The sequence below is a fragment of the Hippoglossus hippoglossus genome, chromosome 2 (genome assembly GCF_009819705.1).
Source record: "Hippoglossus hippoglossus isolate fHipHip1 chromosome 2, fHipHip1.pri, whole genome shotgun sequence".
Lineage (NCBI taxonomy): Eukaryota > Metazoa > Chordata > Actinopteri > Pleuronectiformes > Pleuronectidae > Hippoglossus > Hippoglossus hippoglossus.
The window spans coordinates 1,285,389-1,297,654 of record NC_047152.1 but is presented as its reverse complement, the minus strand read 5'-3'; the positions used below and the strand labels follow the sequence as shown (position 1 = coordinate 1,297,654).

The 12,266-nt window shown below is 43.1% G+C and overlaps 1 protein-coding gene across 2 annotated transcripts; it reads right to left on the bottom strand.

Moving 5' to 3' along the window:
* LOC117777347 (male-specific lethal 3 homolog) lies at nt 1–9,745 on the bottom strand. Of its 2 annotated transcripts, none has more exons than XM_034612057.1 (14): nt 9,501–9,745; nt 8,300–8,382; nt 8,054–8,149; nt 7,652–7,746; nt 7,472–7,569; nt 7,125–7,253; nt 6,870–7,027; nt 6,546–6,704; nt 6,206–6,441; nt 5,541–5,630; nt 4,980–5,089; nt 4,581–4,680; nt 4,392–4,476; nt 1–1,558 (listed from the first exon to the last, which is right to left on the bottom strand). In XM_034612057.1, exons 1-14 carry the CDS (start codon nt 9,597–9,599, stop codon nt 1,459–1,461), a joined length of 1,638 nt encoding a protein of 545 aa, XP_034467948.1. In that variant the 5' UTR covers nt 9,600–9,745; the 3' UTR covers nt 1–1,458. The 2 variants fall into 2 exon arrangements, with proteins under 2 accessions (XP_034467948.1, XP_034467956.1); XM_034612065.1 differs by having other exon boundaries at nt 9,357–9,738.
* Between the last annotated feature and the right edge of the window lie 2,521 nt (nt 9,746–12,266).

Genomic DNA, 12,266 nt, shown 5'->3' with positions numbered 1-12,266 from the left:
CAAGTTTTACAAAATCTTTATTCAAGTATCATCTCGACATATGGAGACGATAAAGACGGACAGGACATTACAGAAACAAAATGAAAAACTCAAGTGGACACCCTGAAAATATAGAACACTGTATTAAACATTCAATTGTGTGAGAGGAAAAATAAATAACATACTGACCTAACAGCTGTTTTTGTATATTTACATGTTTACAACATCATGGGGGGAGGATCCAGATCGTTTCTAACTATTTCCTATGAAATGTTTAGCAAACAGCATCAGTTTATGTCAAAGTATGTAAGCTCTGTTTTTGATATGCGATTATCTAATATTTCTGATAATTACTGCAGTTAACTGGAAAAAACAAACAGCCTTTGTCTTTAACTGTGTATTAAGATAAGCTTCAGGACAAGATACGTCTTTATTAATAGATATGTGGCTGTGAAATGTTGTACACCCAGCATCTACTTTCACTGTTGCTGTTTATTCTTCCTATCAGAAGGGAGCTAGAATGGGAGGGACAGGATCAACATAGACAAATTAAAAGCTCGAAGACATTTATCAGAAATTCACAGGACAACATCAAGAAGGACCACGAAAGCAACAAACAGGAAAATCTAAATACTGCAAAGGAAATCTGGAGGGGGCAGTAAATTAGATTTGCTCGGCGAAAGTAGCGAAAGGAAGAGCAGGTCCCACTGTAACTGTGGAGTAATCGTTTCCAGGGGAGGATCGCTGGCGGCGCTGCATGAGAAGCACTTGCAGGAAGTCACCACATTAAGAGGGGCCAAGCTTCCAAAACAGCAGAAAATACCCCAAAGAGAATCCAGGGGCCGAGCAGAGCAAGAACACAGGGCTTTTCAATTTCCCTCCCATATACGAAGGAACCACAATATTCCAAAACTTTGGGTATGAAGAGGAAAAGTCATAGCAGAGACAAAAAAAGGCTTTGCCAAGTTGCGCAGGTTGTGTCCGTTTCCACATCAGAGATTCAAAACGGTTTTGTTATTGCCAGCCTGGAATATGTGAGAGGCAGAAGAACTTCCCAGCTGGTCTGGAGAGAGCTGTAAGCCAGGTAACAAAAAGGAGGATAGGTTTGGAAAGAGGGGCTCAGTAGTAGCGGTCTACGAAGAATTAAACCAGCCAACGGCACTCAACATGCCTCGGAGCAGTGCTTTGAATCTAAGCTGCGCGGGGTGGCTTCACATGCACAACAGTACCAGAAATGAGGAACGGACAAGGGTTAGAGGCATGGTAGAAGCAAGGCGTTCCGCAAGGCAACTGGAGGAAAACTAATGTTAGTGCCAGAGGAGAAGATAGGGGAAGCAGGGAAGTGCAAAGCAGCTCAGCTCCGGAGAAAGCTGCTATTGTCCCTCTGTACGCAAGCGCAGGCAGGTAAATGTTGACCGGCTGGAGGGGTGGGGAGGGTAAAGACAGCAAGGGAAGGAAACACAACGGCTAATGCCTCCTTCAGTAAACGGGCCTCGGCTGTTTCATGCTGTAGTGGGCCTCGGAAGCTGACACATATGCAGACTCAGGGAAAAAATCCTCATGGAACTCTGCCAGAAACCTGAGAGAGAGGGTGGGTGGGGGGGGAAGGAAACAGAAGGAGATCCAGTGTTCAGCACTGCTTTGTTCACATCAAATATTCAACACGAAGCCGTTTGTCAGATGACAAACAGCATCGACATGATGGGCTTACATGAAGCGCAAAAAGAAAAAAAAAAAAGCTACGGCAGGAGGACGTCTCAGAAGTCGCGTTCCGGTTCGCTCCAACTGCTGGTTTTCCTAGATATCCCTGGCTCATTCCACATAAATCCCAGACCCTTTGCCCTCTGCCTGTGGGTATATATGTCAGAGACAAAGCCCCCTCATCCATATACCACCACCAGAGAACCAATCGCTATGGCACAGAGACTGAGAACATGAGAACGACGGACCAGGAGTCAGAAGTCAGAAAGGGAAAGAGTGAAAACCCCCCACCGCTCCACCCTCCTCCCATCTAATCAGCAGCGGGGAAAACTAATCCGGAATCTTCTTAGTATCCGCTACTCGGCCAAATCCTCTAAATCTTGCCATCTCATCTTAGCTCCACCGGCCTTCCTAATCTCAATGCAAACAAATTATCCTCATCAGAGGAGAACTTAAGAACACTTTGACAACGAATAACAAACGAGACAAATCTGAGGGGACAATAAAAGGGAATATGTGAATACCCCCCAGTGAGTAAAAGTGAAGGTAAGCTGGAGCGGGTATAAAGAAATTAGGTATATTTACTGTAGCCGTCACTGAAAACAAAAAAACGCTGAGACTAAGTGATTCTTTACAAAAACTAAACAGGTTTCAATTTATATTTATTGATCAGAACATGATCTATTTGGCTCTTTGGTGCCAGAAAGTCCAGCTTGTGCTAATCTGCATTGCTGTTGGATCAGTAAGAACACAGGGCAAGCTGCTTTAGCCGCACACATTGTAAATCAGCACAACGTGTGCGCACACATGTGCACGCGCACACACCCTCACTTAATCATAATCATTCTTGCAGGGAAAGGGAGAGTGAGAGATCAACTGTGGCCAAATCCCAGAATGCATTGCACTTTAGTCTCCACGACATCAATCAGTTTTTGCCCAGTCGGCACAATCTGCCACGAGGCTGAATTCAGAGTTTAAAAAAACAAAAAGCATGAAGGCATTCCCAAGACACCAGTGTTTTAGTGTGTGTCCAGTGTCCTGTAGAGTCGCCAACACGGTGAACATATTAATTAGGTAACTGGGAAACATGGGAGAGTTTCCTGGACTGAACCCAGGCCATCCAGTCTTATAGTCGACCACAGAGACTCAAACTGCAAAAAGCTATGCACTGAATTCACCATTATTCTGCAGAATAACACTCTATGAAAAGAGTTGCACCAGTGATTTGCCATCCAGTGAATTAAAGGACTTTCTGCCCACGACACTGCACGAGAGGCTGAGCCAAGACGAGCTGCTAATGCTGCTGAAGATGAAGTTTCACTCTGGCAAAGGTGAACGTTGCAATCTTTTCATATCGCACACCTCTTTCTTCAGAGCGCCATCTCTGCCTATTTCCAGAAGACCACCTCAAGCTTCTCGTGGCACCGAGTACCGAGCTCTTACTTATTTATTTATCGATAAACACTTTCATTTGAGTAGTGGAAGAGAGGCAGGGTTTCGGTTTATGGAGTTGCTCCACAGCACTGCCAGGTGGCGGAGGGCAGTACTGCGAGTGTTTGATTAGAGAACGCGAGGGCCTAAATCCCCAGGTTTGGGACCGGCTGAACTGAAGATCACTGGGGAGGATTTAAAGATTAGACTCCCGTGCTTGTGTAACGCCCACTCATCTCCCTCCCTCAAACACATGTTCTTTCTCACTCCATCCCGCCCTCCCCTCCGGCCCCATGTTCTCATTTACTTTCTCTTTCTTGCCTTTCTATTTCGGTGTCCCTGGGCTTATTTTGGTGCATTGATCATTTCCTTTTCATTTTTGAATTTGATTGCTGGCCCTCATCTCCTATAATCTATTACTTTCACTCGGCTGCTGCTTTACTTGTGACTTCTCGCAGCTCAAGCCTGGCACTTACTCTCGAGCTTTAATGCTTAGCGAGGTCACACCTTAGGTAATGAACCGAGTTGATTATTAGCAAGGTGCATTTTAGCTCATATTCAGTGTCCCATTAATTCATTTCGGCACTCCATCTTTTTAATGATTTATCCTCCACGGAAATTATCCAGGATTTCACAGAGTTCCTGTCCACCTGACGGCACACTCCATTTTTCAAGGAGGGGGAGAGGTTATATTAATATGCCAGTATTATGCATGTAGTGAAGAAACTAATCTTTTAGGCCTGAGTGAGTCAAAGGTTGCCGTCAGTCTTTTTTTGCTTGAGAAGGTTAGAGCAGTGGCAGCCATGGTAGAAGAGAATGCTAAGAAAAGGATGTCCCATACTTAGAGTCTGGTTCTTATCTCCTTACTGGACCATCTGAATTTCTTGTTGACAATATCATCTACATAAAAAAAGTACCAGAAACACAATATGTGGAACGCATTAAATTACTTGACATAATTGTAGATCACAATTTAATCCTGTTAGTTGTATTTTGTTACCTCCTATGACTATTTTAATATTTTGTGTATAAATTGAAAACCCCCTTTCTTGGGAAACCTGACTTGAAATGTAGGTCTACCCCTTGACACCATGACTTTGAACAATCAAGGCCAAGGAAAAGTGGTTCGGAAAAGAAAAATATTTGTGTTCCCCGCATCTTTATAGAATGAATAAACTGTATCTGTCCCTCTCTTGGTTTGTAACACCCTTACCTCTGAGACTGACCTCTTAGGGATAAGGGTAAAATTACTTATGTGTTTCATGACACTGAGCAGTTACCTGAGGAACAGTTCCAAATGTTTGACCAGGGCTCGGAGATTCCTCTCAGGGATCTGCATCTTTCCCAGGATCTCAGGAAGCTTCACTGGAAGAAAACACATTGAGCAGGGGGGAGCTTGAGGAGGATGCACAAAGGGAGATGGTTGCAAAAGGTGAACCAGCGAGAGCGAAGCGATCAGAGACACCAACCAAAGAGCCGCAAGAGGTGCTGTGATCCGTACAGGTAGGATGGTGGGGGAGGTTGGTCGTTCAGAGGGTAGTTATCAGGAGTCAGCTTCCAGCTTAGGACCTGGTGGCGAGAGACAGAAGAAAAATGATTTAATCTCTTAAACACTGCTAAATATAAACATCAAAAGATGCACACTGCAGTTGAAGGTTCTGATTAATACACAAGATGTTTCGCAGGATAAAAATGTAAACGTGACACAGCATTATGTTGGACTCATGGGGCTGGGTCTGACATTTAAAATTCATACATGCATGAATTCTCTGACCGCAATGAGGCCGGCCATTTGTCTATCCTCTCCTAGAGCCTTTGAGCAAGACTTTCCCTTCCAGGTCATTGTTCATCACACACAGTTGCATCACCTCGTTAAGCTCGTTGTTTCTCCGGCTCTCCATGCCGTAGAATGGCCCGCTTCTCTCTTTGCTTGGCGTCAAGGGCAGTGGGGAGGAAGAGCCACTGTGCACTGGGGTTTCTAGGTGAAGACGAGAAAAACCACAGTTTGCTGCTATGAAGCCAATCGCTGAGGGAGTAATGGTTAATGAGACAAACTAGTGACAGATCAAATCCATTCTTGGGTGAGTACAGTTCTAAGGAAAGAAGTAGGACTCCATCTAGTGGGCAAAACTGGTTCTTACAATAGAACAAGTCCACTCGAAAAAGATGACTTTTCATGAAATGCATTCATTTTGATATTATTTCTGATGAGGACAAGGCCAATGTAAACATTTTGACTTGTCACATGTTACTTACTAAGAATTTTTCAGATACTAAATGTTTCGAACCCAAAATAAAACCAAATAGTGGCACAAAAAACAACAAGTTGAACTCGTCAGTTAAATAATAGATGGTCATGTTAAATGTCCGTTAGAATAGTGTCACGATATGCTGTTGTGCAATGTAGTTTTTAATGGAGTGTCACTTACTTCTGTCGAGATTGAGGAAGAACTTGGGCTGGGCCGAGGTGTCAACTAGACGCTGTTTGAGTTGTGGGGACGCTGTTGCACTGCCTCCACCTGGATCATCACATACGTTACAATTAGAGCTCACAGGATTAATCAGTATTACAATGCAAGAACATACATATATAAAGATATGCGCCACAAGTTTAGGAAGCAGTTTAGGAGAGGTGTTAGGTAATGTGGTAATGTAGTGCAGCATCTGAACACTGATGTGCCATCTGTCTGGAAGCCTGATCACCTTAAATGTTCATATAAATAAAGCAGCTACAACATGACAATATTCGCATGTGCAAATCTGCATCACGTTAATTTCTTATTTCGCGTTTGTCGCTTTCGGTCGCCAAAGTAAAAGTTACTTATCCCATATATCGTATGCTTTTATTTTTCGAATTTAAGTGAAGTTACAGTTCAAGGGATAAAGTGGTAAAATAATCACAAAATAAAATCCACCTATGCTCACACTGAGATGATTCCTGGCTGGTTTCACCGCTGCATCACAGATTACCACTGTCAAATGATACAGCCAGTGTTTCCCCCGAATTTGTGTGCATGTGTTTGTGTGTTCATACCGCACCCTGAGGCGCACATTAAACCTGGGGCCTCATTTAGTGAAATTACAAGTGACTTACCTCCGCTGCTTCCCTCAGCTGGTCGGTCGCCTCCAGACGTGTTCCTGGTGGAACGTCTGAGTGACTGGGATTGGTATGAGATGCAGTCCATGTCAGGGTGACGCCGGCGCTTTGGGGTGGGTGCTGGGGCCGTGGGTGTGGTGGCAGAGATGTCGCTCAGTGCCGGCTGGCTGTCTGTGGACTGAGGCGTCAGGGGGTTGTGTCCCAACGGGCTCGGGCTGCGGTCCCGCTGGGTGCTTCGGGAAACAAAAGAAGACACAATGGTCAAATGTAGTGCATCACAACCAAGCAGCAGTATCTACTTCAGCACATACGACTTGATTTATGGAGGAAAACTTACTTGCTGGAGCATGGGGAGCTTTCATTCATGGCCAGAAAGAGCCGGGACGAGCTGACCTTTTTGAACTGAGCTTGTTCACAGGGATAGAGGAGGATCATGGGTAAGGTGAAGTCAAACGTGATCCTGAGACCGTCAACCATCTCCTTACACAGCTCCTCGCTTAATACGAAGGAAGTTGAAACATGATTTGTTAATATTCATTATCGCATGAAATGGAACTGTGATTCAATTATTGCCTGGAACAACATGTATTTAATTGTTTACTGATGATCGACACTCGAGTACGCAAATCTATTCCCGTTGCATTATTTTACATAGGCTCACCTCTTCTCTGGAGGGATTGCCTGTGGACTGCTGCTCTGTGTGGTGGCCTGCTGCCGCCGGAACCGCTCATTGGCCATGAATGCTTTGTTGATGGCAAAGTGTTTCACGTACGACTCCAGGATATGCACGACATTCATCTGACAGGGCACCATCACCAGCTAGGAGGGGGAAAGCGCGGCTCATCAGGCAAACGCAAAAATTTCGCAATTATCAACATAAAATGCAAACCACATAGGGCGAGTCTGCTGCGTGTACCTTTTTCCTCTTGTTGATGTAGAAGCAGTCATCCTCCAGTTTCTTCTTCAGAACATCCGGGATGCTGATGTCGATATGGACAATCTTCTCCTCACATTCCCTTTTGACATTAATGTCTGGTTCTACTCTCTGAAACAAGCCAGATATAAACCTTTAGATGCAGCTTTCTGAATTGTCATGAGGGTAAAAGTCATATTTGGCTTTTCAATTCAAGAGTCGATCAACATATTTGCAGAATATATTATTTTAACCTCAAGGCCACATGTGAAATGCAGTTTAAGGGAATTAAGTCTTTTTTTCTGTTGGTCTGTAAATTCAGTTTGAGACATTGAACTGACTGACTTTACCATTTTGTTGTTATCCTCAGAGAAAGTGCTGTCCCCACTATTTGAAGATTCAGGGTCAGAATCGTCGCCGTCACTGCTCTCCGAAGACGAAATCAAACCTGCAGACCGGAAAATGCAGACGCATTAATGTGATTGCTGAGGGACACTGGGAGCAAAAAGACAAAGACGGAGACCTCTCACATGCGTCATCGCTGTCGTCCTCCTTAGGGAGCGTCTTCAGAGAGGATTTAGTGCCAGACTGACGACGACGCCTCTTCGACCATCCTTTTCTCTTCCTGCCACAAAGACAGAGACAAAATACACACTTGTTTATAAGGCTTGTCAATTGATAGATCAAACAAATGGAAAGGTCAAATTCAAAACTAGTGTACACGGGCCAGAGACTGACAGTGTGCTGAACTTGTAGTTTGAACTTCAGGTGGAATATTTATCGTTATCCTTTCAAAATTACTAGAACAAACTTGTTTCAAAGCCTGTTCATCAAAGCACAGGCCACGAAATGATTCTGACCTTGTGTATATTTATCACACATTTACTTTTCAAGACTTACTGAACTTCATATGTTCAGTAACATGAACTTACATGCGACCGAGGGCTTTGCGAGCCAGTCTACGCTGCAATTTACGGCTTTCCTCTGTGTCCCTCAGAACATGGTCCTCAGCAGCCCAACGATCCCAGCTACACAAACACAAACATTCAAAACAGAAAAAGAACACATGAACTGACAGCGACATGTGTACACAGGTTGAGGAACATGACATTTTAAAATGATAAACGTGATAATGAGTATGACATTAATGACATAAAACAGAAACTATCCAATGTCACCTTCTGTTCCAACCGTTGAAGTGAACGTAATACTTTGGGATTATTGTTCCATGTTCATCTGTACCTATCAAGACATCAGTGACCTGTAATGTAAAGACAGTAAATACAAACTTAACCTTAACTCAAATGTTAAATGTGTATTTACTCAAGTACTACAAATTCAATCATCGTGTGTTTATAATATGAGGATTTCAGGTTTTTGAATCTCAATACATTGTGACTTAATACCCCATAGTATTTTATCATCAACACATATTTAAATGTTTAGAAAAAACAAAATCAGAATAAAAATGACAAGGCAATCAGAATTTTAATTACACAGCAATTACTTACTCCTTGTGTTAGAATAGACCAGGCTCCAAACTAAAATAATGTATTGTGGATTTTTTGAATATTTGCATGTGCGACCATGTTTGTGTGCAATATCCTGTTTACAAAACAAACACTAATTCCTATCTTTATATATCCTAAACTTTAAATAGCATGTTTGCTGTGTTTCTTCCCCTGTGTGGCTAGTGTGTCACCTGCAGGAGTGAACTGACCACATTGATCTTTTTACTGTGTAATGTTGCTACTTCAGCTAAAAGGCTTGAAGCTGCTAAAAACAACGTTCAACTGCCAACTGCTAGCCAGGCTCAGTTAGCAAAAGCTAAGCTAAAATAGGTTGATGTTCCCAGTGATCCCTAACTGTTAGCATTAGCTAGCTTAACAGCCAGTGTGCATCGTAAACAAAACAAGGCACGTTTCTCATTAGACAGCATGCCATGCTAACTGTGTAGAATTAGCTGGACAGCATTAAGAAGTATTAGATTAGTGAATGTTAGCTGAGTTAGCAGGGCAGACATGTTGGTGCGCTTGTTTACTAGTTGTTGACATGAACCTGCTTTGTATTAAAGCTGCCCAGCTGTTGCTAACCGTACTTTACAGTTGTATTAAAGCTAACATGAGCTGAAATGGTGTGATCGCATGCACTGATAACAGTTCTGGGGTGAGGAGCCGCAGACCATCATGTTTGTTTTTCACTGCAACAAGAGGAAACGTGCAAAATCAAACGTACCCGGAAACCTGAGCGGCTAGAGACGGATCTCTCCCGAGGCCTACGAGTCGATTCGCATGTCCCACATTTAACAGAAGTAACCCCGCTTTTCCTCTACGGTTCATTGGTCTGTGCTACATTTGACTAGCTAGCTTAGCACGTTACCTTGGCGTCGTACAACACTTTAGCTTTGGTGGGGTCTGGTTCGAAGCACAGGACTCGCTCTCCCTTGTGAAATCGATATTTGATTCCCCGCGAATTCATTTGTTCATGGCGACGAGTGGGAGAGGAGGCATCGATCGGGACCCTGCGACACGCTCAGTAACCCCTGCACTGCCGAACACTGTTTCTTCCCACGAGGAGTCTGCCACACAAACACACCACGAGGAGTCTCCCACTGAAACACACTGTGCAGGGATACATGCTGCCGCCTTCACTGACACCACGTAAATTCGAGCTGCAGTGTTGCAGGATCGTGCAACACGTTTGTCTGTGCACAGATAATAATAATAACACATATAACAAGAATAAACTTGATTCATATAACACCTTTCAAAACTGTTTGTTTTGTATTGCATTTGACTTTTTAAGTTACAGTTACAATGTGCTTTACAAGTTAATAATAAAGGTAAACAATGGGACAGCGTTAAAGAGCAACAATAACAAACAATTTAAAAGCAATTTGAAGATCACACAGCAATAGAGCACAGATACAGAAACAAAAAAAACATTACAGTGGAGGAAAGAGTAAAAACAAGCTAAAGTAAAATATTATAAAATGATTAAAAGAGACAGCAAGATGAGAAATAAGAGGACGGACGTATAAAAAGGTGTCCGTAAGAGATTTAAAAGAGGATAAGAAGCTTGCCAGACGGATCTTCTCAGGGGGATTGTTCCAGAGAAAACAGAAAACAACAGGTCACCTTTGGTCCTCAGCAGGGACTGTGTAATGGAAAGTGGGGCCTCAGGTTATACTACCGGGCCCATGTCAAACACTAAAATCTATATTTCAAGAGAGAACTGCTGCATATTTTGCTACATTGTATAGCACAAATAATTGGAGAAATTGCAAATTGCAAAACTGCACAACCTTTATCCCCATTTTTATATTGCACATTTTGAAAAAACAGGATTGTATATATTTATATATTTTTTTCTATACCGTATTTCTATTGTATTCTTATTTGGATTGTTATGGCACTTTCCACGTGCTGCCACGTTGATTGTGAATTTCCTCTGCAGACGATCAATAAAGGCACACCTTGTCTTATCTTTCATCCGTTGACTTTGTCTTTCATGGAGCAGTGCAACTCAGAAATCAGGCCAGCAGATGTCAGCAGACGAGCAGCAATATTTTGGGAATCACCATTGAACTCGTTTTATTTATTTAAAGCTCTGACTCATGTTTGCTGGCTCTACATCTGCATCTAAAGCCACTTTACCACACAAAAGCAACACGTGCCAGTATATCTGTGCCAATCTGCATCACCTAACAATCATGCAAAATATATAGGATCCATTTTGTCCAATTTTATATCAGCTTTATCTTTATGTCTGTTATGGGATCCATGATAGGAACATGATTAATAACCTCTGGGTAATTTATATTGCCCTGTTACAAATATCCATCTGCATCTCCGCTGATGGTATCTCTGCCTGTAGGAATTAAGCAACCTGGGAATCATACGTCCCAAACCTCGGACAGGTTGAACATGTTGTCTGGGTATTTAAAGTATGGGGAAATACCCTTTCCCTTGAGGCACCTTACAGTAAAAGACCATGTCTCAATAATCTAATCTTGCTCTATTGGAACAACATGGGGGCTCTTAAAATACACTGAAGGCTGCACTATATGAGGGTTTGTTTACATGAGCAGACAAGGGATTTCTGGTCATACAGACAGACATCGCTCCGGGGGTTTCAAATTGTGTGCTTGGAGATTTATGAAAATAATCCTTCCACCGCAAATAACGGTTAAAAATAGAGCCTGCATCTCCGCCTTACTGTTTACACCAGTAATTAGATTTTTTTTTGTTTCTGACCTTGTGCCCTTTTCCTTCATTTATATCTCTCTAACAGGCTCAGACAATGAAATGCACGCTGATCCCCAGCACAGGAAACCATGTCTCTGCAGCTGTGGCCCAATCTACACCCATTTCGCTTAAAATGGTTTCAGGCAGTGCTGCGCTCCTATTGTATACCAAATATGGACAGTGTGTATATAACACCGAACATGACTGGCTTGAAGTGTAGCGGCAGTTGATTTATTCTTCTTTCCCTCCGACCCTGAGCGTGTCTGATATATTTTGACAGTCATGTCAAATGATCACTCTTTCACGTTGAATGTTTTCCATGGTTGCACATTAGTAACCCGAGAGAGTCCAGGCCCAGATTGCCTCAAACATAGGATGATGGAACTGAAAGCAAAGGATGCTGCAGGGATCCATACTTGAAATCTGGTTAATATCTTCTCAGTGGTGCACTTTTCCTCTTAATTAATGTTGTTTCTGGCTTTTCCCCAAAGTAGGAGTAGTAGGCCATGAGCTCAAAAAGGCCTCAAGTGCTTTCTTCTTTCAATAAACTTGTGCAAAACACATTGTTTTCTTTCAGTACTTCCTAGCTTGTGATTTCACTCAGTGCCTCATTCTTCCCCGCCGCAGACTGTTTTTAGAAGGGTCAAATCTATCTCGGCTGTTATCAGTGTCATGTCATGCTGTGTTGTGTGTATGTGTGTGACTGTGCCATGCGGCGCAGCTTCATAAGCTCCTTTATCAGCCCGCCGGCACCCTCCTCTCCAGACCCCTGCTGTCTCTTTTCATTTTTCCCATAGTTTCACACACTGGGGCCGAGCATGCTCCTGCTCTCCCTCTCTGTCACTCTCTATTTGTCTCCCTCTTTCTCCCACACTCCCTCCTTTAAACAAATGCACAC

Bases quoted from the DNA above. Each gene is read 5' to 3' on its own strand.
- LOC117777347 (XM_034612057.1), bottom strand. From the start codon at position 9,599: ATGAATTCGCGGGGAATCAAATATCGATTTCACAAGGGAGAGCGAGTC. The intron at 6,705-6,869 runs GTGAGCCTATGT...CTTCGTATTAAG, and splicing joins GCAATCCCTCCAGAGAAGAG to CGAGGAGCTGTGTAAGGAGA. The intron at 6,442-6,545 runs GTAAGTTTTCCT...TGTTTCCCGAAG, and splicing joins AGCTCCCCATGCTCCAGCAA to CACCCAGCGGGACCGCAGCC.